Source organism: Syngnathus typhle, linkage group LG6 (genome assembly GCF_033458585.1).
Source record: "Syngnathus typhle isolate RoL2023-S1 ecotype Sweden linkage group LG6, RoL_Styp_1.0, whole genome shotgun sequence".
Taxonomy (NCBI): domain Eukaryota; kingdom Metazoa; phylum Chordata; class Actinopteri; order Syngnathiformes; family Syngnathidae; genus Syngnathus; species Syngnathus typhle.
This window is the reverse complement of record NC_083743.1, coordinates 2,469,437-2,493,974: the sequence shown is the minus strand read 5'-3', so window position 1 is coordinate 2,493,974 and position 24,538 is coordinate 2,469,437. Positions and strand designations below refer to the sequence as shown.

Here is a 24,538-nt window from a genome sequence, read left to right as displayed (position 1 = left end):
TCAGAGTGCGCCTTTATATACGTCCGGCCCGGCCCGGCCCGACCCGCGCCTCCCGCTCCAGGAGGATGACAACATCACGCTCAAGTACGACCTCCTCACGCACTTAGCCCCCCCCCCCCTTTTTTTTCAATATTTCCCCAAAGTACTCATCAGAACACATACTGTAACACTCCACTTTGTTTACATTTTTCTAAATGAGACCATTTGTTGTTTTTAAAATCTGAATTTATTTCTGCCTCCTTTGAATGACCAAAGCGAGTTATGGGACACTTTATTAGGCACCCCGCACAATCGTTTCCATGCAGCAACCCAAATATTATGAGTTTCTAGTATCACCATTTTTCTGTCAACTTAAGCCATTGCAAGTTGCACATGCAGAACTTTATCCAACAAGCATGTCATTGTCCGCAGCATTGCATGAAATTGTGAGAACACATGTTGTGTGTGTTAGTGCCATCTAGTGGTGCGAAGGACTGCTTGTTTAGCTCTCGCAATAAGGTCATTCCAGGTCAGCGTTTCCCAAATTTCTTAGGCCGAGGCACATCTCTGACTTGAGACAATGTGCTTCCTGAATTCCAGGCTCGTTTACTCGAACACAACGCTATTGTTTGTAGCTTTGAATGGCATCTGGCATTTCCTTACTCTGCCCATCGCTGGCATAGATGGACAAATCGGATCACTGGACTAGAATATGTGAGATTGCAAAGTCTGTTTCACTCGGTGATCAAGGACACACACGGAAAACACGTGAGACACATCTGGGATATTCCAGGCAAGTCTCCGTGCAAGTCCCACATCCGATGGGCCTGGCTTCCCACCTTTCATGTGGCCGCCGTTACTGACTCTATGTTGGAAAACTGCAAATATCTTTCAAAGTGAAAATGATGTCATCATTACAGTCAATATTTGAAGATCAAACTTGTCTTAACTCGATAACAATCAATCCAGATAGTCCGTCTTGATACCATCAAATGCCACAGGATGGCGCCAAAGCCTGGCTTGATAGGAAAGTAGTAGATTGACATTTTGACTGTTGGCAACGAGTTAACCTTAGCCTGGGTTGTTGGCGGAAACTCCTCGTCGTCTTTGCCGCATGTGCTGTACAGTCGTATTCACAAATAGGTTCAACGTGGATATTTCATGTCGATGGAAACAAGTGGAGGACATTAAGTGGATAAGCCGGACGTTTGAAGTCGCGGCGAGTTTCCTCGCGTGCACGCGGCAGCGACAACAACGGCACAGATGAGATCAATGCGGCCGTAATTGGATGCAGCGCGCCGGCGACACTCTTTTTCACTCGCACATCGACAATCAAAACACAGCGAAATGCGCGCCTGTCACACCATCGTCTTCGCATCGGTCATGGCGATAAAAGCCATAACCAGCGCAGAAGCTTTTAGTGCCAAATCTCTTGAGCGTCACGTCAGCGTTTGGGAGCTTGTTTTTCTCGGGAAACTTTCAAAAGTGCATTCGACAGACACATCATTAAGTCTGCTGCCATTCTCAACGCTCGCAAATAATTCCTCAGCTCCTTTCTATTTAGCAGCCAGCAAGTTGACATCATGTCACTCGTATTGTTATTTTTCCATTGGGCTAGAAGGAATTTGGAATTGACAACTTGAAAATATCAGTCTGGTAGGTGGGTGTGGCTTATATAAGCACAGCTTCCAGTGAAGGGAACCAGTTGCACAATTCCCCATGAATTATTGAGTTGTGACTCGTAAACATGCATACAAATGATCCTTTTTTTCTTTTAATTTTGCGAGCAGTCGAGCAGCCACTTGATTGGCTCAATGATTCTCAACCGCCCGCTGTGCCAAGAAATGTAAGAGGCTGAAAAATGAGCCAATTTGACAGGCAGAACAAAGCCATTGTCCTCCACTAGAGGGCAGACGTTCTGTTGCCACAGTCCCAGCTTAATGTTGAAAGTTTGATAGCAAAGTTTTGGGGCCGTTGCGGTCGAGTTGCTTTTTCGGGATGTTCAAATTCTGCTCGTACGCGTTGCGCCGGGCATGTTGAGAATTTCCTGTGCGCTTAGCATCTACTTTTGTATACACACAGATTCTGTGTGGAGAAGAAGTCGACTGTTGACTGTAAACAGGATGAGTGAGAATTTAAAGCAAAGCAGATAAACTTACGAGCGTTTCCCATAAATAGAAGCTTTGACACGGTGTCTCTTCTGCTTTTTAGATTGTAATTTCTTACTTTTTAAAAAACGGAGACAGTTTGAGGAGAAGTAATAAACTTAGTTTAATACTTTCTTGTTTCTTCACTTTCCACACGTCAGCACTTTTTCACGTAGCGCACGAGCTCAGGAGAACACGGCCGGCCGGGAAAGCGTCTTCATTCCGTACGTTATCGCAAAGCGGGGGATCGAACCCCGTATATGTGTGTGGCCCCGAGTGAACATTGTTGAGGTCATCAATGTCCAGCAGGTTGCAGCTCTCAGGAAAGGTCCTCCTCCAACTCCCGTGCCACTTGCACTATCACCCTGGGACTTTTCAGCTGCTGCTTTTCGGCGCTGTCGGAACACTTTGAGCCCATTTCGGAGCGGTTCTGAGAGGCCCGCCTGGCGTGCGTCTGCTCGGGGCTGACGGCGGTGGCGGCGTCGCCCGGGCCGGGCCCGCGGCCGCTCAGCTCAAACACCTCCAGCCTCTGCTGCGACTCTTCCGTGAAGAACTTGGGGGAATACTTGAAGGAGTTTCCCGGGTAAGCGAAAGGGGAGCTGGCCACCCTGGAGCCTCTTTGCCATTTGCCCCGCATCATTCCCAGCACCTCGTAGCGGAAGCTGGAGATGTCCTGCTTGAGCTCCTGAAGGACAAACGGCGGCGTCACGAGCGAACGACAAGTCTTCGACTCGGCGGCTTTACGCTACCTTGAAGTTTTCTTCGGTCAAACCTTTCTCCGTCTTGGCATCTCGGATCATCGCCGCCACGTACCTCTTGATGAGATTCTTCAAAACCTCCTAAAAGGTCACGTGGATGCGGAAGTGAAATATGGATCGTCGCCGATTGTTTCGGATCGGGCGCCTTACCTGATACTCGTGGTTCACTCGCACATTGTTTGCCGCTCGCCTCTGTAATCGCTCAAGTAAATTCACCGTTAGTCTGTCAGCGTAGGAAGCGGTCCGGGAAGATTTGATCAAAGAACTTACCCCTAAATTTTCAAAAGTTTCAAGTCTTCTGACGCTGGGCACGTGAAACAGACGCGCTCGTATCCATCCCGTCAGATAATAAAAGGACTTGGGACTGGGTATGATGTTGAACGGCGACGGCAACGTTCCTCCCTCTTCAAAGTAGCTCATCCATAATTTAGTTCTTGCAAATTTCCACTCGATATCCGCGTGATCCTTCGGGAGAAAATACGGCTCGTTTGTTTGTCGGAGGCCGACGCCAGACAAGCGGGAGCGGTTAGGTTGGTCGGTCCTCACCGCAATGTGCTGGTACGAGTTGTTCATCATGGCGATGAGCATGTTCAGCAGCACCACCAGGGAGATGATGTTGTACGTGCCGAACATGGTGGTTCCGACAAACTCGGTAAATTCGTGGGGCGGCTTCACTCGTGTCACGTAGAGGGAAACGAGGCCAAAGACGGACCAGAATAACGACTGCAGCGTCTCGAATAACCTAAAAAACAACAACAACAACAAGCGCGACAACGTACATCAGGTCTGCCGGGCCGGCGACACCGTCCGTCATCCGGCTCGTACGTGGAGAAGGCGTTGTTCTGCTGCATGCATCGGATTCCCTTGCAGTTGTCGCCCACGTCGGTTCCGTAGTAGTAGTAGAGCTGGTTGAGGCCGTTGGCGAAGGCCAGCAGCACCAGACAGTAGATGAAGAGGAACTTGAGGATGTCGAGGAGCATGCGGCCCAGTGAGATCTGCAGCGGGCCCAGGTGGGAGTTGGCGGTGAAAAGGCAGATGAGGCGCAAGGAACTGAAGATGTTGGCGATGGCGAACAGCGCCTCGGCAATCAGAGTGGGGTGCCACATTTCCCAGCTGCATCGGGGTTTGTGCCCGCTGTACTGCAAAATAAATGCGCCGTCAGTCAACACACGGCTCTTGGGTTCATCAGGCTTAAGTCTACTCTTTTGTCACTTCTTTAGTGACTTCAGGTGTGCCCCAGGGCTCTATCCCAGGGCCCCTGCTTTTTATTTAAACTTCTCTTCCATTGCTTCATGCTCTACCTCTCCTCTAAACCTTTGAAGTCCAGCCTTGACTTGAAGTTGGCACTTGTACAGTACCTTTGCATAGGCAACAATCTTGAGGGAAATGGTTGCAAGGTACAACGCGTTCATAATGAAGTCCATGATGTTCCACCAGTCATCCATGTAGTCTTGGAAACCGCTATCCCACATCTGCTTGATCTCCGTCCAGATGAAACCTTCAAGACACAAGCAAGTGGTGGCATTACGACCAATCGCCGGGAAAAAACGAGAACTTGTTTACCGATGACCCAGGGTAGGATCATCCATTCCACCGCGGTGGGTGCCGGGCCCTGAATGTCCCGCTGCGGAGCTTCGATGTGCTGCGACGCCAAGAAGAGCAGGAACAGGAACGTCAAATAGGAAGCGGCGTGACAGATGAACTTGATGAAGGGCTTGCGGATGAACAGGCCGTAGCGGCTCTTGGGCGAGACCAAGTAAAAGATGGACAAGACTGGGAAGAGGAGCCCGATGAGGATACACGTGACCAGTTTGACCGCCCAGTGCCGTCTTCTCCACCCCGGGATCTGATCGTACCAGCGCGACGCCAGCAGCTGTTGACAGTTGGGCTGGGCCACAAACTATCAACGAGACAAAGGTCGCAATCGATCAACTGCCCACCAAATAATCGAAAGCAATCCACAACGGTCCTACTTATTTACCAACGTCCCGTTTGTCCGCTTTTTTTCATTCATTTTTTATTTTTTTCTCATCATCCCTTCTTTCCCTAACAAGTTGTCCAATCTGGTTTTCATCCTCTGCTGTCAAAACATCTGCAAGGCATCTTTTTCTTTTCTGGTGCCGGGAGTTCATTTCAGCTTAACCTCGTTACAGCCAAATGGATTCTCTCCATGGCGGGCTGGCTGATGAGGTCATCTTTCCACGCAGAATCCTTTTGACTCTTCCCATCTTGCCTCGGGAGTGGCCAAATTGCATTTTTGCGGCACAATGGACGCCGTCCGGCATCTCAGCCTTGCGCTATTATTTGGACCAACACCCAAACTCTGGCAGCAGGAAGAGATGGATGGATGGCTGGATGGATGGATGGATGGATGTTGTGGACAACTGCTAAGTGCTTGAAAATGTTTTGCAGCGTGTCTGTAGCCACCTTGGAGCCATCCAATCAGACAAACCACAATAGCAACCTGTAAAAGGCTTGCGGTCGTGCGCTGAGCGTCAATCGCATGCAAACTTGCAAATGACTGGTCCGAACAGAGTTGAACCATTCAATCATAAAAGCTGACCTTCGGCCTTTCCATCCGTTTCAACTTCCTGAAGGTGACATCCATTTTTGTGGCAATAATATTTCCCGCAATGTCTGATTCTTTCAAGTCTCAGGCACGACTTTGTCATTCTCAGCCTCTAATCCAATTGTCGTGGGACGGAGGAAGCATCACATTAAGAGGCAGCCTCGCAATTAGGGGCTCCCTCAGGACACCTCCGAGCATTTGGAGCCATTTGTGGCTCATCTCCACGCGCGTCTTGTCACGAGGCCAGCGCCTTTACAATTTAGAGCTAACGACAGCTTGATGTCTCATTTGCTTCTTTTCGGGAAAATGTTTGACAGCCAATCATTCAATCCAGTTGATAAAGCATCTTTAGGACCCGAAGCGCCTGTCCGAATGAGGACGTCATTTGGCACTATAATAAAGGTTGACTTCACAGCTCAGGTTGGCGGGAATTATAACATTTCATGTCAATAATCTTATCGCAATGGAGTTTCTTTCTTCATTTTTCTCTCAGACAGCTCTTTAGGAGCAAAAAGTCTATTTACCAATAGTTAGGGGTTCTTTTGAAGTTCTTCACACAATGGAGAGGAGAGCGCGGCTTGGTCTTGCGGCTGGCTTACCTCCTTCTGACAGTACTTGATGGCCAACTTGACCCGGGCCAGATCGTTGGTGTTCTCATCCAGCAGCGGGTTGATGTCGTCGCGGTAGTTGAGGATGATTTCCAGCTCCTTGGAGCTCCTGGTCTGGTCCAGGAGGTCCTTGGCGAATTGTTTGCAGGTACGCGACAGCGCCTCGTACTCGGCCTTGAACTCGTTCTCCACCCTGCTGAGCTCCTTCAGCTCCCAGCTGAGCTGGAAGGCGGTGAGGAAAGGGTCCTCGCTGGACAAGGCGATGAGCGAGGGGCTGGCCAGCGCCTTGTAGATGTTGAGGCGGCAGTGCGAGTGGCGCAGGCCGTCCACGTCCGAGCTGGACACGCACTCCAGGCAGTCGCACAGCACGGCGTGCGGCTGCGGGATGGACACGCCTCGCTGCACCAGCAGCTTGATGATCTCGTAGTTGTTGGTGTGCGCCGCCAGGATGATGGGAGTGATGTCCGGGGTGAAGCCCCAAAACTGCTTGTCCTGCAGGATGGGCGGGAGCTTCGGGGGGAAAAGACAGCGTTGAAGAAGGAAGATTCCAGCGGCCACTGGTCTTCTCGTACCTGTTTCTCGCTGCTGGGCTTCTTGTGGTTGAGCAGCAGTTCCACGGCGCCCACCACCTGCTTGCGGATGGCGTGCAGCAGGGCGTCGCCCACGTGCACATTATAGCTGAGCAGCAGGTCCACGATCTCCAGGTTCTCGTTCTCGATGGCGATGAGCAGCGCCGTGCGCCCCAGCGAGTCCACGCAGTCGATATTGATGCGGAAGTAGATCTCGGCCTCCTCCAGGGCCTCCTTCACCGTGGCGTAGTCGCCCTTGCCCACCGCCCCCAGGTAGGCCCGCTCCAGGGCCGAGAGCTCCGGCTCGGCCCGCACGATGCGCAGGGGGATGCGATCGCTGTAGGAGGGGCTGCCCGTCTTCTTGTAGTACAGCCGGGACATGGTTCCCTTCCCTTCCCCGCCTTGCCTCACCACGCCTCTTATTTGCTTTGGTCTCAATGGCGAGAATCCGTCTTAAACTGTGCTCGCATGCAATAATAATAATAATAATACGTTTTTTCTATTTTGATATAGTATATGCTGCAGACAGCCATCTAGGAGGTAGAACCCTAACCCTTTTTGAAATCTTTCTATACTGAACTAGAATTGCAACTTCTCATTGAACTCATTTTGTAATATCTGACCAAAAAATGGAATGACATCACAGTGCATGCCCTCTTTTTTTCTTACCCCCCCATCAATGCAAATCGTCTTTACCTTTTCGGCGGTGCAAAGTAGCCACTCGCTGGACAAGCAGAAAATGTCAAGGAGGCGCAAAGATGACAAGCTTGTAATGGTGAGTCAGAAGTGGTCCAGCACGCAAGGCAGGACGCACTAACTCAATGACATGTCAAGCAGTCAGCCACTCCCTCCCTCCCTCCCTCCCTCTTCTATGCCTCCACCTCCCTCTCCATGCTCTCAAGTCTTTCCTCTTTTTCTTCCTCTCCGACAGCTTTTCAATTTCAAACTCAAGCATGAGTGGTGACCTTTGCCGTTGTCGGCTATGATCACTCGCAAGAAGACGTTCTCGTGACACCTTGGTGTTTTCTTTTTAGCGACTGAAAGATCTTTATCCCCACACCGTTTTCAGAATGTTCATGAAAGGCTTAAGCAGCATCTCATTTTTGTTGGCCACACAAATGTTGTCACCTTCTTGATGGCTTACTGTGCCCCACATCTGCTCACTTGTCTTCTAGCTCTTCAGTTCAGCATCCGTCCACTAGAAGGCGGACGACAACCCTTCTTGTTAGATACTCAAGCGTGTCCATGACTTATGATGATAGCTGCTCCACTCAGGAGGTGGAGATTTTTTTTTGCCCAACAGGGATGGAGGGAAGAAAAAAAAAAAAAAAAACATCCTCCAGGGGATCATCCTTTCTTTTTGGGTGTCTGATGAAGTGGACGGAAATCTAGGCCAGGAAAATGGTTCATGGCGAGCCAGTCTTGCCGTTCACTTCTTGGCATGTTGTTTACTGCTTTCAACTTTTTCTCGCTAGGAACTTTTATGTTTGTCATAAATAAGGTTCAGCGCCGCAAGCACCTAGAGAAGCTACTCAAGACGTTTGCGGCAACATCATTGAATATTAATTGCATCGTTTAGCGAGGAAGACTTTTCCTCTTCCCTATTCACTAAGTCAGATCAACCGCACTTTGTATTTCAAGCCAATCGTCGAGCCGGATCGCATTTGTTTTCCCAGGCGGTTGACCTCGCCGCGCGGGTTTCGACCTCGCCGCTCCAGAAGAACCCTGCTGATGCAACGGTCCGAAATTCAAACATCATTAGGCCAACGTGAAGTCATTAGTGCCGCTGGATTGACATGTTGACGCAAGCTGAACACAGTGGTGCATCACTTATGACCCGGGTGTCAAACCAAAGGCCGGGGGGCCGGATATGGCCCGCCACATCCTTTTATGTAGCCCGCCAAGACAAAGCAAATTCATGTCAGTACTAGAATTGTCTTCAAAAATAGAGATATTGCTAGCATTTTTTTTACCATTTATCTTTTCAACGTATTTGAATGTTTTTTACTTAATTTGAAAACGCGCGCTCATGAGATGCGTCCGCCTCCCGGCAACAAATGCCAAATAGGTTGAGCCGTCCCAAAAAAAAAAAGCCTGAGCCAGGAGGCTCTTTCTTGTTTACTCAACTCGTAGCGTCTGCTCGGGTAAAAATACATTTGACTCGGGTTCCTCCCCCCTCCCCTCGGAGGTTGTGTTTGTTGCAGGTATTTGTGGGCTCAGCAACGGCATCACCTGACAAGATTGAGCAAACGTATGTCAGTTGGCTCGCCGCTTCCCATTAAAGCTGTCACTCGAGCGTGTGCGTGTGCGCGTGTGTGTGTGTTTTTTTTTCTTCTTCTGTGTGAGGGGCTACCAGGGGCAAGGGGTTATAAATCAAACTCAAGGCCCCATAAGTGAAGTCCACATCTATCAGGAAGCATCAATTACAACAGTTAACAGATGACAGACGACTCCGAGGGGCAGATTACGGCGCGGCGGGGAGAAATATTTGAAATATTCCCCCCCCAACCAAACAAATGACCCATTTTTGGGCCATGCACAACAGGCCCTCAGCTAGAAGCTTGTTAGTTGATTTGGAGTGTTGTTGTTTTTTTACAAATAGCATGAAGAAGGTAAAAGGCCATTTGAATCATCCCACGCAGTGTCGACAATTGCCGTAGACTCCCGGCAGGTCATCAAGTCAGCTCATAACGTCTTCTTGTCAAGTGCCCGGCACCTTAAGAAGTCATCAGCGGCAAGAAGCCCCGCGAGCTGGTTGGCAGCATGATGATTAAATAACGTGAACTTTGAACTGCGGGTGAGCGGCGCTCTGCAGGCCGGGGGGGGGGGGGAGGACTTTGAGATTTTCATATGCGACATGTTGAGTCGGAAGCCCGGAGGAATGCCTTGCGCTAGGCCCCTTTTATTTGAGAGCTGCAAGACAAATAGCAGCATCAAAACATCTTAGCTGTCAAGGTGAACACAAGAAAGCGGCCATTAACCCATGACGATTATTCCAAAATAAAAATGGAATGGCTTACAACCCATGGACAAAAATAATAATAATTCAAAGTATTTTTTTAATTCCAAAAAATACACGATTATACGAGTAACTAGTCTTTAAGAAACAGCGACAATGTTACCTCCTTCTATTTTCCAGGTCGCCCGCCATTTCTTAAGCAAACACAGTAAATCAACCTCATTTGACTTGTTTGCAGACGGCGTGTGATTGCACCTGCCATCCGCGCTAGTCCAGCAGCAGCCGCCGCCGCCGTCGTGGCAGCGATGCGTGCATGCACCCCCGCGGGGATTGCGGCAAGGTAAAGAATATCATTAAATCTGACTGGCTCGCTCGCGCTGGCTGTTGAGTAGGGCGGCATCCCGAGAGTAATGAAAATTGCCCAAGATGGATTTGGCTAGCGGCCGACAATTCGCAGATTCCGCAATTTGCCTCGGTGGGCCCTAGACGGCGGGCGGTGCCGCTGTTTTGCGCTCGGAGCAAGCGGCGGAAAAGAATTGCCCCTGACAGAAAGTTGATGAACTGAAATTGCCTCCGCCGTGACGTCGGGCGGCGCCGTCCAGGGGAATGACCACTCGCGTTGCTAGCAAAAAAAAAGAATCAGCAAAGGTGTAGCTCCTCTCTTCTGTCAATAAGATGGTGGTTTTAGTTCTTTTTAAGATTTGGAGGATTTGCAGCAAGGCGGTCAGCAGGGCTCATTTGTCCGTCAGTGGACGTCCATCCTAGCGCCTGGTTATCTGCTGGCGCCTCCTGCCACATACCTCAACGCGCTTGTCATAACAACGGCGCCACCGACGGACGAGTCCGGCCAACACTCGCCTTGGAGGCAGACGTGGAAAAATGACAGACTGCTGTCTTTCAATAATGCATGTGCGACAAAAAGCGTTTGGTCCTTGGTGGTGGCAGCACAGTTTGGATTCATTTTGCTATTTCTTTGTCATTCTCGAGTATCAACCATCTCAATTGTGGTGGCTGTTGTCATCTTCAAGAAACTTCAAAGTTGCCTCGCTACCCTTGCTTGTCTCTATCTGCAGCAGCAGGAGCCAGCTTCATTTCATTTCAATTCGTTGAAAGCTGTTGAGTGTCGGGAATTTCATGTTTTTGACCTTGTCACTCTTCACGCTCAAGTATTTTGTGAGTCGAACTTGCCTTTTGCTAGCGCCGGTGAGAATGAAGACATCTGCCTTTTTTTTTTTTTTTGGTACTACAATGCTGTGCTGTTGTGCGGCCAAGGTAGCAGCACCTTATTCTCATAAAAGCCCTCTTAGATGTTTTGTTGCTGTCTTTGGCAACTTTAGCGCTGTGCGAGTGCGATATTGAAGCCCCGCGCTTGGGCATCTTAGCCCGAGCCAATAAATCACAGCGACGCCTCTTCTCCGGCACCTTCCTGACACCGTGACACTCTGCTCCGAATTGACAATTTACACCAAATTTGATCTCAATCCGATATGACGGAATATGATCAAAGTTGGCTCCGCCTCAAGCCCGAGCCCCAAGCTTTGGGATATGATCCAATTCCCTCTCTGCGGGGGTTGCTGTCAGAGCGTTTTATTCCACTCCCATTTTCTCTTCTGTCTGGAAGCTGTCAAAGCCTGAGGGCCATTTGCTGGCAGTTTACTCGCCTCCGCTTATAATTGGACTCCGTCAACAATGTCCAGCGCTCGTTTCGATACATGCCAAATTTTGACGGGTGGCTTCTTGGGGGCATTGGGGGGGGGGGGAGGTTTCTCTATCCCAATCAATTATCTAAGGTGGATTTCATAAACGTTTCTCCATCAAATAAGCCTTTCGCATTATGATAAACGAACTCAATTAAAGTCGAGTGTCTTGCGAACATGACCGGCATTTCAACTTGAGTTTTCATTCAAACTGGATTTGGTGGTTAAAAGTAGAAAATGTGGCCAGCTCCGGATAGCAAGTTAAGGTCACAAATGTTGGCGGGGCGGGTCACGACTTTGTTTATCGATAGCGTCCGGAGCGCCCGCCCGTCTTGATGCTTGAGGTCCAATTGTACAAGTTGCGGAGGGGGCAAAAAAACACGGCCTGGCTATTTTTAAATTTCGCTCAGTCATGTGGATGATACTTTAAAGCTGCTTTCGATTGACGTACTTCTGGTTGCACTTCTGCCCTGCCGCTCGGCGGGCGTCCTCTCGCTCTTCGTCATCACCGCTGCACACGGATCATGACCGGGCTTGTTGCGTGTCAGGAGAATGTGGAGCTGAGGGCCGAGGGGCGACACCCTGAAGGAAGTGGCTGACATTTTAGGATGAGAGGAAAAGCCACAGTTATGTGTGCTCGATGAAATCGGAAAGAAATGAAGAATAACTATCTTCTGAATTTAATCATTCTCCCAACGCTTATTTATATATTTAAATACCTTGTCTTAGGATTTCCAAGAGATTTTACTTCGAGTACAGATATACTCGTCCCAAATGATTTGACTTTGCCTTTTTGACCATTGTAGTGCAAAGCAAATGTGCAGTCTCTCCAAAAGAGGGAGACAGTTTTCGACTTGCCCAGCATTTCTTCTGCACTCGTCTTTTGCCTCGCAGTGGAAGCAGAGACTTGATTGGAAGAGGCACTCCACTCTGTGTGCGGAGGAAAAGGAAAATATGTCATCCAAGTGACGCATGCATGGGTTGAAGCGGTGCCTTTCAATCACCTCTCGGTGCAATCGGATTCCTCCCGCCACGGCGGCCAATCGGCTGCGAGGGGGGCGCGGCCGCGCTTTACTCGCTCCAAGAGGCAGCCAGCGTGAAGTTTGGCTGGCCAGTGCAGAGACGCTGCGAGAGAATGGTGCACCTTGGCGGCGGGGGCTGCGCGACGCCGTGCCACTCTGCAACTTAGTTGTGCGTCTGCTCGTGTGTGCGTGCGTGCGTCCCTGTGTGTGTGCGTAAAGTTAAGCCGCGGCTCCGAATGGCTGCAATCCGTCCTCCGCGCGCGCACGCGTCCGGCGCGGCTTTTCTCACGCTGGCGCTCGTCCTCACCACGACCAGCGACGCGCAGTTCTGGGAGCACCACGGACTGTCCTACGTGCTGCGCTCCGAGCTGTCCGAGGACACGGTGCTGGTGGCCAACAACGGCATCCGGGTGCCTTTCGGGAGGGCAGCCTTTGTGGATCCCGTCAACGACCTGGTGATCCAAGTTCAGCCCGGTGACAGGTGCACCGTCACCGTCTTGGACAATGACCCTCTGTCTCAGAGGCCCGGGACTCTAAGCCCCAAAAAGTTCCCGTGTGAATTTGGCCCCAACGATGTCAAGTACTCCCACTTTGGCTCCCGGAGTCCGGCCAGGGACCGGGTGAGACTGCAGCTCAGGTACGACACGCAGACGGACACTGTTGTGATTCCTTTCATGATGGAGGTGGAGGTGGTCTTCACGCAGCTGGAGGTGCTGACCAAAAACATGCCGCTCACCGTGGAGAAGCTGCTGGGGACCAGCAACCCCATCGACAGGCGCGTCTTGGAATTTACATTTGACAGGCAAGCGCAGCGGTGCAGGGTCACGCCCCTGTCCGGCGGCGGCGGCGCCTTGCCCAGGTACGGAGTCCTGCTGGACGAGGGCGGCCTGGCTACGGGGATGACGGACTGCGACCGATTCACCGAGCTGAACCTGCGCTATCGCCACACGTTCGCTTTGAAGTCGCCGAGCCGAGATTACCTCCCCATGGTGGTGGAGCTGCACGACAACGAGGGCAACCCGCTCAAGCAGGAGTTCTTCCAAATCTTGGTCAGGATTAAAGAGGGCGAGGAGAACACGGCGCCCAAAGCCAGCTTCGTGGCCATGATGATGATGGAAGTGGACCAGTTTGTCATGACGGCCCTCACCGCCGACATGCTGGCCGCCGAGGACGCCGAGTCGCACCCCGACGAGTTGATTTTCAACATCACGTCGCCGTTGTCTTACGAGGAGGGCTACATCGTCAGCACGGACGACAGGAATTTACCCCTGAGCTCCTTTTACCAGGCGGACCTCAAAGACTTCAAAATCGCCTACAAGCCGCCCGCCGTGGATTCAGACAGCGAGCGCATTTTCCAGCTGGAGTTTGAGGTGGTGGACACGGAGGGGGCCGTGTCGGACCCTTTCGCCTTTATGATCGTGGTCAAGCCCATGAACACTCTGGCCCCCGTGGTGAGCAAAAATACCGGTCAGCTGCTGTACGAGGGACAGTCCAGGCCGTTGTCCAGCTCGCAAAACCTGGAAATCAGTGACGAAGACAACCTGGACAAGGTCAAAATCGCTGTGATCGGCGGCCTGAAACACGGCCATTTAACCGTCTTGGGCTCAGGCGGGAAGTTTTTCACGCCGGCCGACCTGAACGCCGGCCCAGTGGTTTATCAGCACGACGGCAGCGACACCTACAGCGATAACATTGTTTTTCGAATGACGGACGGCTCGCATCAGGTGGAGTTTCTCTTCCCCATCACCGTGGTGCCCACCGACGACGAGCCGCCCATCGTCAACGCCAACACCGGTTTGATTCTCTTCAAGAACCAAATGGTGCCCATTTCCTCCCTCATGCTCAGCGCGGCAGACATCGACTCGGAGGACTCCACCGTTAAATTCATCGTCCAGCCGCCCTTTTCCGCCATCGGCCAGGTGCTGCTGCGCCAGGCCGAGGCCCCGGAGGACCCGTCCACCTGGAAGTTCAACACAGAGGAGGAAATGTACGAGAAGGTGGTGAGCGAATGGCTGCAGCGGGACGTGAGCGACGGCAAAGTCTTTTACAAGCACGTGGGGCCGCACAGCACCAGCACGCTCATGGATCACTTCACCTTCCGTGTACAAGATGACAACGACCCCCCCAACCAGTCGGAGGAGAGCTCGTTCGCCATCAAAATCCTCCCCGTGGACGACCTCCCGCCCGAGCGCCACCCGGAGGCCACTTTGCATATGACTGTGCACGAGTATCAGCTCACGCACTTGCGCAAGAAGTTCCTGCGCTACACGGATCTGGACTCGGAGGACCGGGACCTCAAGTACGTCATTTTGCAGCCGCCGACAGACACGGACCAGAACAACCCCGTCGTGCTGGGCGCTCTGGTTTTGACGGAAAACCCCAAGGTGGAAGTGTCAACTTTCACTCAGGCCCAAATCAACCATCACAAAATAGCTTACCGACCGCCCGATCTGGAGCTGGGCATCACCACCCACGTTTTGCAGTTTCGCTACAAAGTGGAAGATGTTTCGGGGAATAGCGCAGACGGTGTTTTTACCGTCTTCCTGAAGCCCGTGGATAACAAGCCGCCGCAGATTACCAACTCTGGATTCACAGTGCTGGAGCGGGGGGCCCATATCATCACGAGCGCTGAGCTGTATACGTCCGACTCAGACACAGACAGCAAAGGCATCTCTTTTACTGTCGCTCGGCCTCCCCTGCACGGACACCTCCGCTTGGTGTCCGCGGACATGACGAGAGGAGACGCTTTTCGCCTCGAGGACATTGACGACGAGCGCGTTTCTTACGTGCACGACGGGGACGAATCGACGTCCGACTCCGTGCAAATCGACGTCAGCGACGGGGTCCACGTGGTCCCGATTAACGTAAAGATCAACGTGAAGCCCGTCGACGACGAGACTCCGTCCATTAGCCTTCCGGCGGGGACCATCGGCTCCTCCATTGATGTCTTGGAGAACGGGGCGACTGAAATTACCAGTAATGTCATTCAGGGGAGAGACGAGGACACGGACGACCTCCGTTTGACCTTCATCGTGGAGGACCCGCCGTCTCTGGGTGAAATTTTGGTCCGAGGGCTCCCTTCGGTCACGTTCACCCAAGCCGATGTCATCAACGGCCACGTGATCTACGCCCACACCGGCGGCGAGGTGGGTTTCACCACAAGACAAGACATTTTCAACTTAACTCTGACCGACATGTCTGACGAGTGGACGGTGGGAGGTAATAAGATTACCGGTGTGAGAGTGCGCGTGACCATTCTACCGCTGGACAGCCAAGCCCCCCAAGTGTTTGTGGGGAGACTCTTTTCCGTGGTGGAGGGCGAGAAGAACGCCATCCAGACGCATCACATCGGCGCGGATGACGTGGACACGCTGGTGGAAGACCTCCTGTGCACCATCGTCGTGCAGCCCACTTTGGGCTACGTGGAGAATATTTCCCCGGCCCCCGGCTCGGAAAAATCCAGGTCCGGCACGGCCGTCAGCGCTTTCACCGTCAAGGACATTCAGCGGGGTCACGTTTACTACGTTCAAAGCATCCACGGAGGAGTGGAGCCGGTGGAGGACAGGTTTACGTTCAGATGCTCCGACGGAATCAATTTCTCCGAGAGGCACTTTTTCCCCATTTCCATCATCCCGGCCAACGATGAAAAGCCGGAGATATACATGAGGGAGTTTGTGGTCATGGAGGGCATGAACATCGTGATCGATACGCCCATTCTGAACGCGGCCGACGCCGACGTCCCCGCCGACCTCCTCACGTTCATCATCACCAGACCACCCGCGCACGGATTTCTCCTCAACCAGCTCACCACGGGCACCGTGCCCGTGCACAACTTCACCTTGGAGCAGATCAGCGAGGCCTCCAGCATCGTTTACGAGCACGACGACTCGGAGAGCACGCAGGACAGCTTCGACGTGCTCCTCACCGACGGCAAGTTTACCGTGCGGAGAACGGCGGTGGTCATGATTATCCCCGTGGACGACGAGACGCCCAGGATGGCCATCAACGACGGCCTGGACGTGGAAGTGGGCGACGTCAAAGTCATCAACGGCGACGTTTTACGAGCCACCGATCTGGACTCGGAGGACGGCGCGTTGACTTATATCGTTCGCCTCGTGCCCGGGCAGGGCTACTTGCAGAAAAGCACGCCAGACGGCGTGCTGCAGAACATAACCCTCGGAATGAATTTCACCCAGGACGAAGTGGACCGGGGTTTGATCGTTTACGTGCACAGCGGCCAGGAGGGCGTTCGCGACATCTTCAAATTCGACGTGACGGATGGCTTCAACCCGTTGATCGACAGATACTTTTATGTCACCGTGGGCGGCATCGACATGGTCTTCCCCTACGTGGTCAGTAAAGGCGTGTCCCTGAAGGAAGGCGGCAGGGTCACTCTGACCACAGACCTGCTCAGCACCAGCGACCACAACAGCCCGGACGAGCACTTGGTCTTCACCGTCACCCGAGCTCCGGTGCGAGGCCACCTGGAGTGCACGGACACGCCCGGGATGCCCATTTCGTCCTTCACGCAGCTTCAGCTGGCGGGCAACAAGATCTATTACATCCACACGGCCGACGACGAGGTGAAAATGGACAGCTTCGAGTTCGAGGTGACCGACGGCTACAACCCCGTGTTCCGCACCTTCCGCATCTCCATCACGGACGTGGACAACAAAAAGCCGGTGGTGACGGTGCACGGCCTGGCGCTGACGGAGGGCGAGAGCAAGCTCATCACGCCTTTCGAGCTCACGGCGGAGGACAGAGACACGGCGGACCGATTCTTGACGTTCACGCTCACCCAGATGCCCGTTCACGGCCGACTGCTCTTCAACGCCAGCCGGCCCGTGGCCTCCTTCACCAAGCAAGACCTCAACGAGAACATGATCAGCTACAAGCACGACGGAAGCGAGAGCGCCGAGGACAGCTTCTCCTTCACGGTGACGGACGGCACCCACGCCGACTTCTACGTCTTCCCCGACACGGTCTTCGTGACCCGAAAGCCGCAGCTCATGAAGATTCGCATCGTCCCGTTGGACAACGGCGTGCCGCAGATCGCGGTCAACAAGGGCGCCCCCACCTTGCGGGTCCTGGACGGCGGGCGCCTCGGCTTCGTGATCACCGGCAAATCCCTCAAGGCGGAAGACCCAGACAGCACGCAGGGTTCTGTGCTTTTTCGGATTACGGGCGCCCCGCAGCACGGCTACCTGGTGGACACCAGCAAAGGAAATGCCACCGTCAGCACTTTCACGCAAGGTACCGGTCTTTGTCACATTCTTTACTGAAAGCTCTTCATCGTGTTTGTGATATGTTCTTGTCGAAATACTCCAACAATCAACATATACACGGCCAAAGAAAAAGTATTCCAAAAAAAAATGGCATGTCTAATGTCCACAGGGATTTTGCTCTGTTTCTCATGAGGTGGCCAAAACAGATTTTTATTTCTTTGACCGAAGCCACCCTCCTATTTAGAGCGTTGAACTATGACAGCGCCTCAGGCAAGCTGTGCATCTCACAGGAGAATTTCAAAGAGAGCAGAATGGATTACACTTCAGGGAAAAGTGCCCAAGGTGATTTGTGCCGGGCGCATTTTGTGCAGGATCATACATGTCGCCTGGCACACGTGTGTCAAAGGAGGTCATTGGTGAATTTTGTAAACCGGAAGTGCAAACGCGGGCATGCACGCGCCACCGCTGGCTGGCTGCTTGGCTTTTATTCACCGAGCCGCCAAGTTCCCCGCGAGCCCTGTTCAATATTTCACAAGTAAACAGACTGTAAATAAAGACGCCAGTCATCTCCTAGGCGGCGGCGGCGATGCATCGATCTCTTTGAAGAGAAAACACGTGGCCATCAAATATTGAAGACGGCCATGGGTGTAAAACTCCCGCTTTTAAGGATGGCTGGATGGATGGATGGATGGATGGATGGATGGATGGATGGATGGATGGGTGGGTGGGTGGATGGATGGATGGATGGATGGATGGATGGATGGATGGATGGATGGATGGATGGATGGATGGATGGATGGATGGATGGATGGATGGATGGATGGATGGATGGGTTGGATGGATGGATGGGTTGGATGGATGGGTTGGATGGGTTGGATGGATGGATGGATGGATGGATGGATGGATGGATGGATTGATCGATCTCTTCCAAGGCCAAAAGCCAAATGACTGATATTGTTGCATCTATTTTCTTTTAGCGAACATCAACGACATGCGCATCTGCTACATCTTGAGGAAAGGCGACGACGCCACCAACGACATCTTCCATTTCTCCATCGAAGACAGCGGTAAGTCGCCATTTCTTTCCCCCGCTTCCGTCCCCATCCATCGAGGAAGCAAAAAAACTAAAGATTTTGTCACAACTTTTTCGAACGGAGATGAGTCAGAGTCATGGCGGCCATTTGTAGGCCGGAAACAAAAGCCCAGGCAAACAATGTATTGCGGTCCTGACCTTGAAACGTCGGAGCAGCCGTGCGCTCTTCGGCACCGAGCTCGAACCGGCGAATGAAGCCCATGTTAATTTGTGCCGTTGTGTGCAGGTGTAAATGCGCTCTCAGCCGCGCTTCATCATGTTTTTTAATTAAGCGTAAACATTGGCCTCGCAGATGGGAGATTTACATCCAGTTCCTTGAGCCGAGTACGGCCGCGTGGGGAAATAACTACGTGCTGAATCCAAGAACATACATTTTTAATAAGCCGCCTTTACCGCGCTGGCTGGCTCGCTCGCCGCCGCCGTGTGATGAAGGGAACAATTAGAAAAAGGGGCAGACAACCGAGGCGAGCGCGTTGACGATTAGCCCGAGCGGCGTGAAGCGGCGTGCCCGATGATGTGGGCCCCTCCCCTTGTGCCCTTTCCTCAGCCGCAGATGGACAAACTCACCCGTAGTTACCCAATGTGATGAACAGAAAAAATTAAATTGATTTTTTTTTTGGGTCACATTTGCTTGGCTGCCTTTTGTGATTATTCGCTCCATCTCATCAGATATGCTTTTTTTTCCACCTAAGCCAATTTGACACCACAGGTAGAACGTTGACTTTCTAATTGGGCCGCTACACTGTCTTGCGCTCAAAATGCATTTGAGGTTGCAAAGATAACGCCGAGTTCCAAATGTGTCGTCGTGTGCCTTTGGTAGAATCCATTTGTGGCCGAAAGAAGCGTGGCCAAGCGCTCACAATTAGCTTTATGGTGGCACCTTAATGGCTGCAGATAGGTTTTGCGCTGTGACTTGTCCACTCGGACTTAAAGGCTGACTCCGCCGCAGCTTATGAGGCCGTGAAGGAACTTATTTTTCCTCCCTTAATAAGATTTACTTGTGCTGGGTGGCTGCCCTGCGTCCCCCAGACGGACGCAGCCTCCAGTATTGAGGTGGGGGAGGTAGGCTGAGGACCCCCCCTCCCATCAGGAAGAAATGACTTTCTGTGCCACGGCTGTAATAAAGCGTGGCGGTTAGCGCCGTAACTGCCGCCAATGCGCCATCGGAGATGAATTCCGAAATATTTCTGCACGACAGGATCAATGCGTGCATTTTTAATAACGCCCCCCCCCCCCCCCCCCCCCCCCCCCGTTGTAAGCCGATGACTCAGCTTTGACGCCATGATCAGCCCACATTAGTTGCAGTAGAGGAAGAAAAAAAAAGGCGACAGCCCATCGCAAACTGAACTGGACTAATTGACTAAGCGCTGTTTTTGACCTCTGGTCTTCCGAGCTTCCTAATTTCCCGCCGAGCCCCCGCAAGGGCACAAAATGAAACGGCTGCTGGCTCAGAATGAAGGTTAGCTTCGCTAGCGAGCCGGAAAATATTCACGCCAGCAGGAAACAACTTTACTTTCAGTAAACAGCATTTTTGTTTTAATTCATGCCCAAAGAAATGTTTTCGGCCCAGTTTGGGATTATTTTTAAATCCTATATTACCCCCTTTTTTTTTAAAATTAAAATCATTTAAATGTTTGTGACTGCGGCTATTGTCAACAATTGTAATGTCCAGCGGTGAGGTTCTTTTTCCACTTGCACTGAACGTTTGCCAAATTCCTTGGCTCGGGTGCACGAGCGTGTCGGGCCGGCTAGCTGGCTCTGCTGTTTTTGTAAAAACATCCCAGCTGGAGGTAGAAGTGATGAAAGGCTGCTTAATGGCTGGCTATAAAAGTCTCCTGCTTAGGAAAAGGACTTGTGGTTTCTTGCTGCTTCTGTACGCCACGTCGAGACCTCCCTCCCCCTCCCCTAGCCCACGCATTCAGGTGAGCTCACCTGGATACACACACAAGACCGCAGTGACCCGCTAAAGTGTTTTTGCTCGGGCATTCTGGTCTGCTCTGATCCCGTCAGTCAGCATCCGAGACGTGGCGCTTCTTATTCGGCTCGAGACGTGTTAGGGCATCAGCACGGCGCGCTAGTGGTTAGCACGTCCGCTTTGCACTTGAGACTTTCTGGGTTTGAATCTCCGCTCCGTCCACTGTGCGTTTCGAACGACCAGTCCATCGGTTGTTCCTGCGTCCGGTAAAGGTCAGGTGGGCGACTCGATGTAAATCAGCAATCATTTCTACAATAGTGTTTATGATCATATTAATCAAATAATCATAATTATTGACAGTCTGATGCCCTTGTGTACCTAATGAAGTGTCCTCTTAGCGTTCAATCCTCTGAAGCGTTTTCCCTCCCGTGTGAATTTATATGATGTTTGTAACACCTCGCGCCCCCCACCTGTCGACCCCCCCCCCCCCAGGTTGTAGGGGATTATCTGCCTCGCCTTAGCGTGCTTAAGCACAGCGGCCTGCTGGGTGGCCAGGAATTTGCTGGTAAATGTGCAAAGCCGGATCGCCTTTCCACTTTTTTGTGTGTGGCCTTGTCGGTGATGAGTCTGCGTTTTCTTTTTATTAATTCTAGCGCTCTCCTTGGCGCTTATCCGTCTGCGTGTGTGACATTGGTCCGTCCTTGGCAACAATGATAGGAATTAGAAGAACTGCAGGTGAAAATGACACGTGCGCTTTACCTTTCTCTGCGGAAACATCTGGTAGATGATTACAGAGCGATGGTTGCGTGACAGCTGCTTTACTTTGGAGAAAGAAAGGATTACAAGCTTGTTGCTTTTGTAGGACACTCGCTCCAGATGCCATCTTGCTCACTTGGACTTTTATACTTGGCTCACGTTTCTACAGTGGGGCCACACGTATTGATGTTTTGTTTTTTTTTTTGCAATCATTTGATTGATTGATTTTTGTATTCATAGCGTTGAAGTGGTTTTGGTGCAAATATTTCGTGTAAGTAAGCCTTCATTGGTGTAAGTCGGCAATGCATTCTGTCATGCATGAATTGCTCAAGTTGAATTTGAGTCCACCACGACCGCTCAGTCATCTTGTTTGTTGTCCCAGCAGCTTTTATTAGCGAGAGCGCCCCTTGTTAGCGACTTCATTTTTATTGCACCTTTGATGCACGTGTGATTTGCAGGCTGCTCAAGAAGCTGCTCAGCGGCCGCAGCATGAAAAATGGATCAACCCCTAACAGACTCCAAACAACGTCATTTCCCTTAGCCCGACATTAAACCAAGCCTTTTTTATGATCTCAGATAATAAGCACATCTTTGCAAGAACTTTATTGCTTGATTATGAATGATCCTTCTCAATTTCCATATCTCCTTCTAGCAGATGTCTGATAGTTTTATGATTGCTGTAGCTTCTCTGCTGTTAGCGTTTCATTCGTTTTACGGCAGCGGAACTGTTTTGCTCTATCGCAGCCAAGTCACCATCGAGGCATTCATTGGTTCGTGCTTTTCTGCGTAACATTGAATTGCTCTTGACATTTCATGAAACAAAAAAGAAAGAAATGTCAATCAACAGACAAGATTTTCAATTTGCCTGAAATAAAAAATGAGTGCCACTGCTATCTTCTGTTCTGGGTGTGCAATTACACACCATGGTCGTTTGACCCAAAAACAAAAAAACCTCAAATCACCCCTGCGATCGATTCAGAAGTATATTGAGTGGTCCTTTATTGGAAAGATTCGCACAATTGTAGCCAGCTTCCCCCCAAAATAAAGAAAAAATCATCTGTGATCGACTCCGGTTCCCCCGCGACAAGGAGGACAAAATTTTATTGTCATTTTCTTCACGTCATACAAAGAGAGGGAAATTGGTAAAAAAAGGTCATCAACGCATGGCTAGAAGCACTCGTTCACTCATTGTCAGCCTGGCATGAATGTGAAACAATGACGGATTTCACCCCGCCGACCTTTTGAGCGTGGCAATAATTATTGCCGTTTTCATTATTTCCTGTGGGGAAAGTCGCAAAAGTCAGAGCAGAGGTTGTCTGGCATATTCTTGCTAACTTCAGGTCGCCTTCTGAAGTGGAAATGCAAAATCCCCGCGGCCGGCCGAACGACCGGCCCCCTTCTTCAGCCTTGTCCAAACCGGCCCGGGCTTGTTCCCCCGGAAGGAAGGTAGGAAGGAAGGCGATGATACGTGTCGTCATAGCCGCCTTAGGATATCGCCCGAGCAGAACTGAGCTTCCGCAAGTGCCAAAAATTCCTTGGTTGAAAAGCTCAGACCGAGGGGGGAGGGAGGCAAGTATGTGGGCGAAGGGGGGGGTTGTTATCTGCTTGAAGGACAGCCGGGAGTCTTCTGCCTGTCTGTCCGTCCGTCCGTCCATCTGTCTGTCTGTCTTCCTGCCACGGCAACAGGATGCAATCAGGACAAACGTGTTGAGGCAAACTGAAAAGTTGAAAACAACGCTGGCTCAAGTGTCTTGTGCTTGGGCCACCACCAGCAGGTTGCTTCATGACATTTGTCACATGGATGTCGCGGTCAAACTTTCCGAATGTTCATCGGCCGCTTCCATCTCCCAGCACGCCGTCTTAACAAATCATTCACACCTCTTGTGGGGATATTCATTAGTGCCTTGAGAGATGCCCAGAAGAAAAACCACAGCAGGGAATCGGAGTGTGACTCCATGCAGCGGCTTTTTCTTCTAATTTGTTGCAAAAGTCCTGAGGATGAAGTGAAACGCCGGACCCGCCTCTCGCCTGCTTGATGACAGGCTGACAACTGCCGTGAACTCGTGGGAGGCTGTGTTCGAGCAAGTTGTCTGCCAAAGAACCAAGCGACATTAGTATTCATTGTCGACGTAGAAGTTGTTGCAAATCTTTTGGGACGATTGTCGGAACCGGCTGGTTGACTGAGCGAGCACTTCCGCTTCTGACTTTGCAGCTTCCAATCTTCTACAATTAGGGACGCAAAATGATTTTGGGCTGCAAATGATTTTCCCCTTTTGAAGTCATGTGGCTTTCTTGAATATTAATGACATTTATTATATTTTTATTTATTTTGTATTTATTACGATTACCGTATTTTCCGCCCTATAAGGCGCACCTAAAAACCTAAAATTTTCTCAAAAACCAACAGTGCGCCTTATAGTCCGGTGCGCCTTATATATGGACCAAATTCCTAAATTCAAACTGGCCCGAAGTATTGTGTCATGAAATCAATCATAAGTGGCCCGCTGAAGACTATGAATCATGACTCAAAAAGACTATGGATCATTATTTTATGATTATAAAGTAATTTGTTCCGTCTGAAGTTGAAATAAAAAAGATAAAATGGAGAATTATTTGATTTGGATTAAAAATCTGACATGATGCATTAATGGTGCGCCTTATAGTCCGGTGCGCCTTATATAAGGATAAAGTTTTAAAATGGGCCATTCATTGAAGGTGCGCCTTATAGTCCGGTGCGCCTTATAGGCCGGAAAATACGGTATTTTAAATTATTATTCCTTATAATATTGAATATTCATTATCATTCCAGTGACTGACTCACTGTTATGAATGAATGAATAAAAGATTGGCAACATGCAGGAAACACGGCACATTCCCGGTGAGGCGGGCCGCCCTAATCGACAACCCCAAGTTGAATTGAAAAAAGGCCTCGCATTTCACACCGCGCTCTGCTCTCATGAGCGGCGGAGAAGGCACCCGATCCGAACGTGCGCCGCTTTGACCACGAGGTCGAATCCTCGCCATCGGGTTGCTCTTATCTCATAAAAGGTGTTGATGAAAGCCTCTGAGGGATCCGCCACGCTGACGGGAAATCGGCTGGCTGGTGGAGACGTGGGAGGTGAAGTTGGGAGGAGATGAAAGATAGACGTGCTTCGTCGCTGGTAGGTTTATTTTTTTCCAGGCGAGGAGCCTCTTCCTGTCACCTGTCGGGACGGCGCCGACGTGCTGATGGAGGATCAGA

The 24,538-nt window shown here is 51.1% G+C and overlaps 2 protein-coding genes across 3 annotated transcripts in view; one reads left to right on the top strand and one right to left on the bottom strand.

Moving 5' to 3' along the window:
• Positions 1-2,225: 2,225 nt before the first annotated feature.
• trpc4b (transient receptor potential cation channel, subfamily C, member 4b) lies at positions 2,226-7,427 on the bottom strand. 2 transcript variants are annotated; one of them, XM_061281999.1, is made up of 10 exons: positions 6,634-7,427; positions 6,053-6,571; positions 4,448-4,784; positions 4,243-4,382; positions 3,710-4,023; positions 3,431-3,626; positions 3,155-3,349; positions 3,035-3,076; positions 2,876-2,965; positions 2,226-2,811 (listed from the first exon to the last, which is right to left on the bottom strand). In XM_061281999.1, exons 1-10 carry the CDS (start codon positions 7,009-7,011, stop codon positions 2,446-2,448), a joined length of 2,577 nt encoding a protein of 858 aa, XP_061137983.1. In that variant the 5' UTR covers positions 7,012-7,427; the 3' UTR covers positions 2,226-2,445. The 2 variants fall into 2 exon arrangements, with proteins under 2 accessions (XP_061137983.1, XP_061137982.1); XM_061281998.1 differs by having other exon boundaries at positions 3,035-3,349.
• Positions 7,428-12,386: 4,959 nt separating this feature from the next.
• frem2b (FRAS1 related extracellular matrix 2b) overlaps positions 12,387-24,538 on the top strand; it is a 39,187-nt gene continuing 27,035 nt past the window's right edge. The window contains exons 1-2 of the mRNA XM_061281078.1: positions 12,387-17,561; positions 18,511-18,600. Coding sequence (XP_061137062.1) covers positions 12,545-17,561; positions 18,511-18,600 — 5,107 coding nt within the window. The 5' untranslated portion in view covers positions 12,387-12,544. The remainder of the gene's footprint in view (positions 17,562-18,510; positions 18,601-24,538) is intronic.

Bases quoted from the DNA above. Each gene is read 5' to 3' on its own strand.
- trpc4b (XM_061281998.1), bottom strand. From the start codon at position 7,011: ATGTCCCGGCTGTACTACAAGAAGACGGGCAGCCCCTCCTACAGCGAT. The intron at 4,785-6,052 runs GTAAGCCAGCCG...TCTCGTTGATAG, and splicing joins TCAAGTACTGTCAGAAGGAG to TTTGTGGCCCAGCCCAACTG. The intron at 3,350-3,430 runs GTGAGGACCGAC...TTTCTCCCGAAG, and splicing joins ACTCGTACCAGCACATTGCG to GATCACGCGGATATCGAGTG.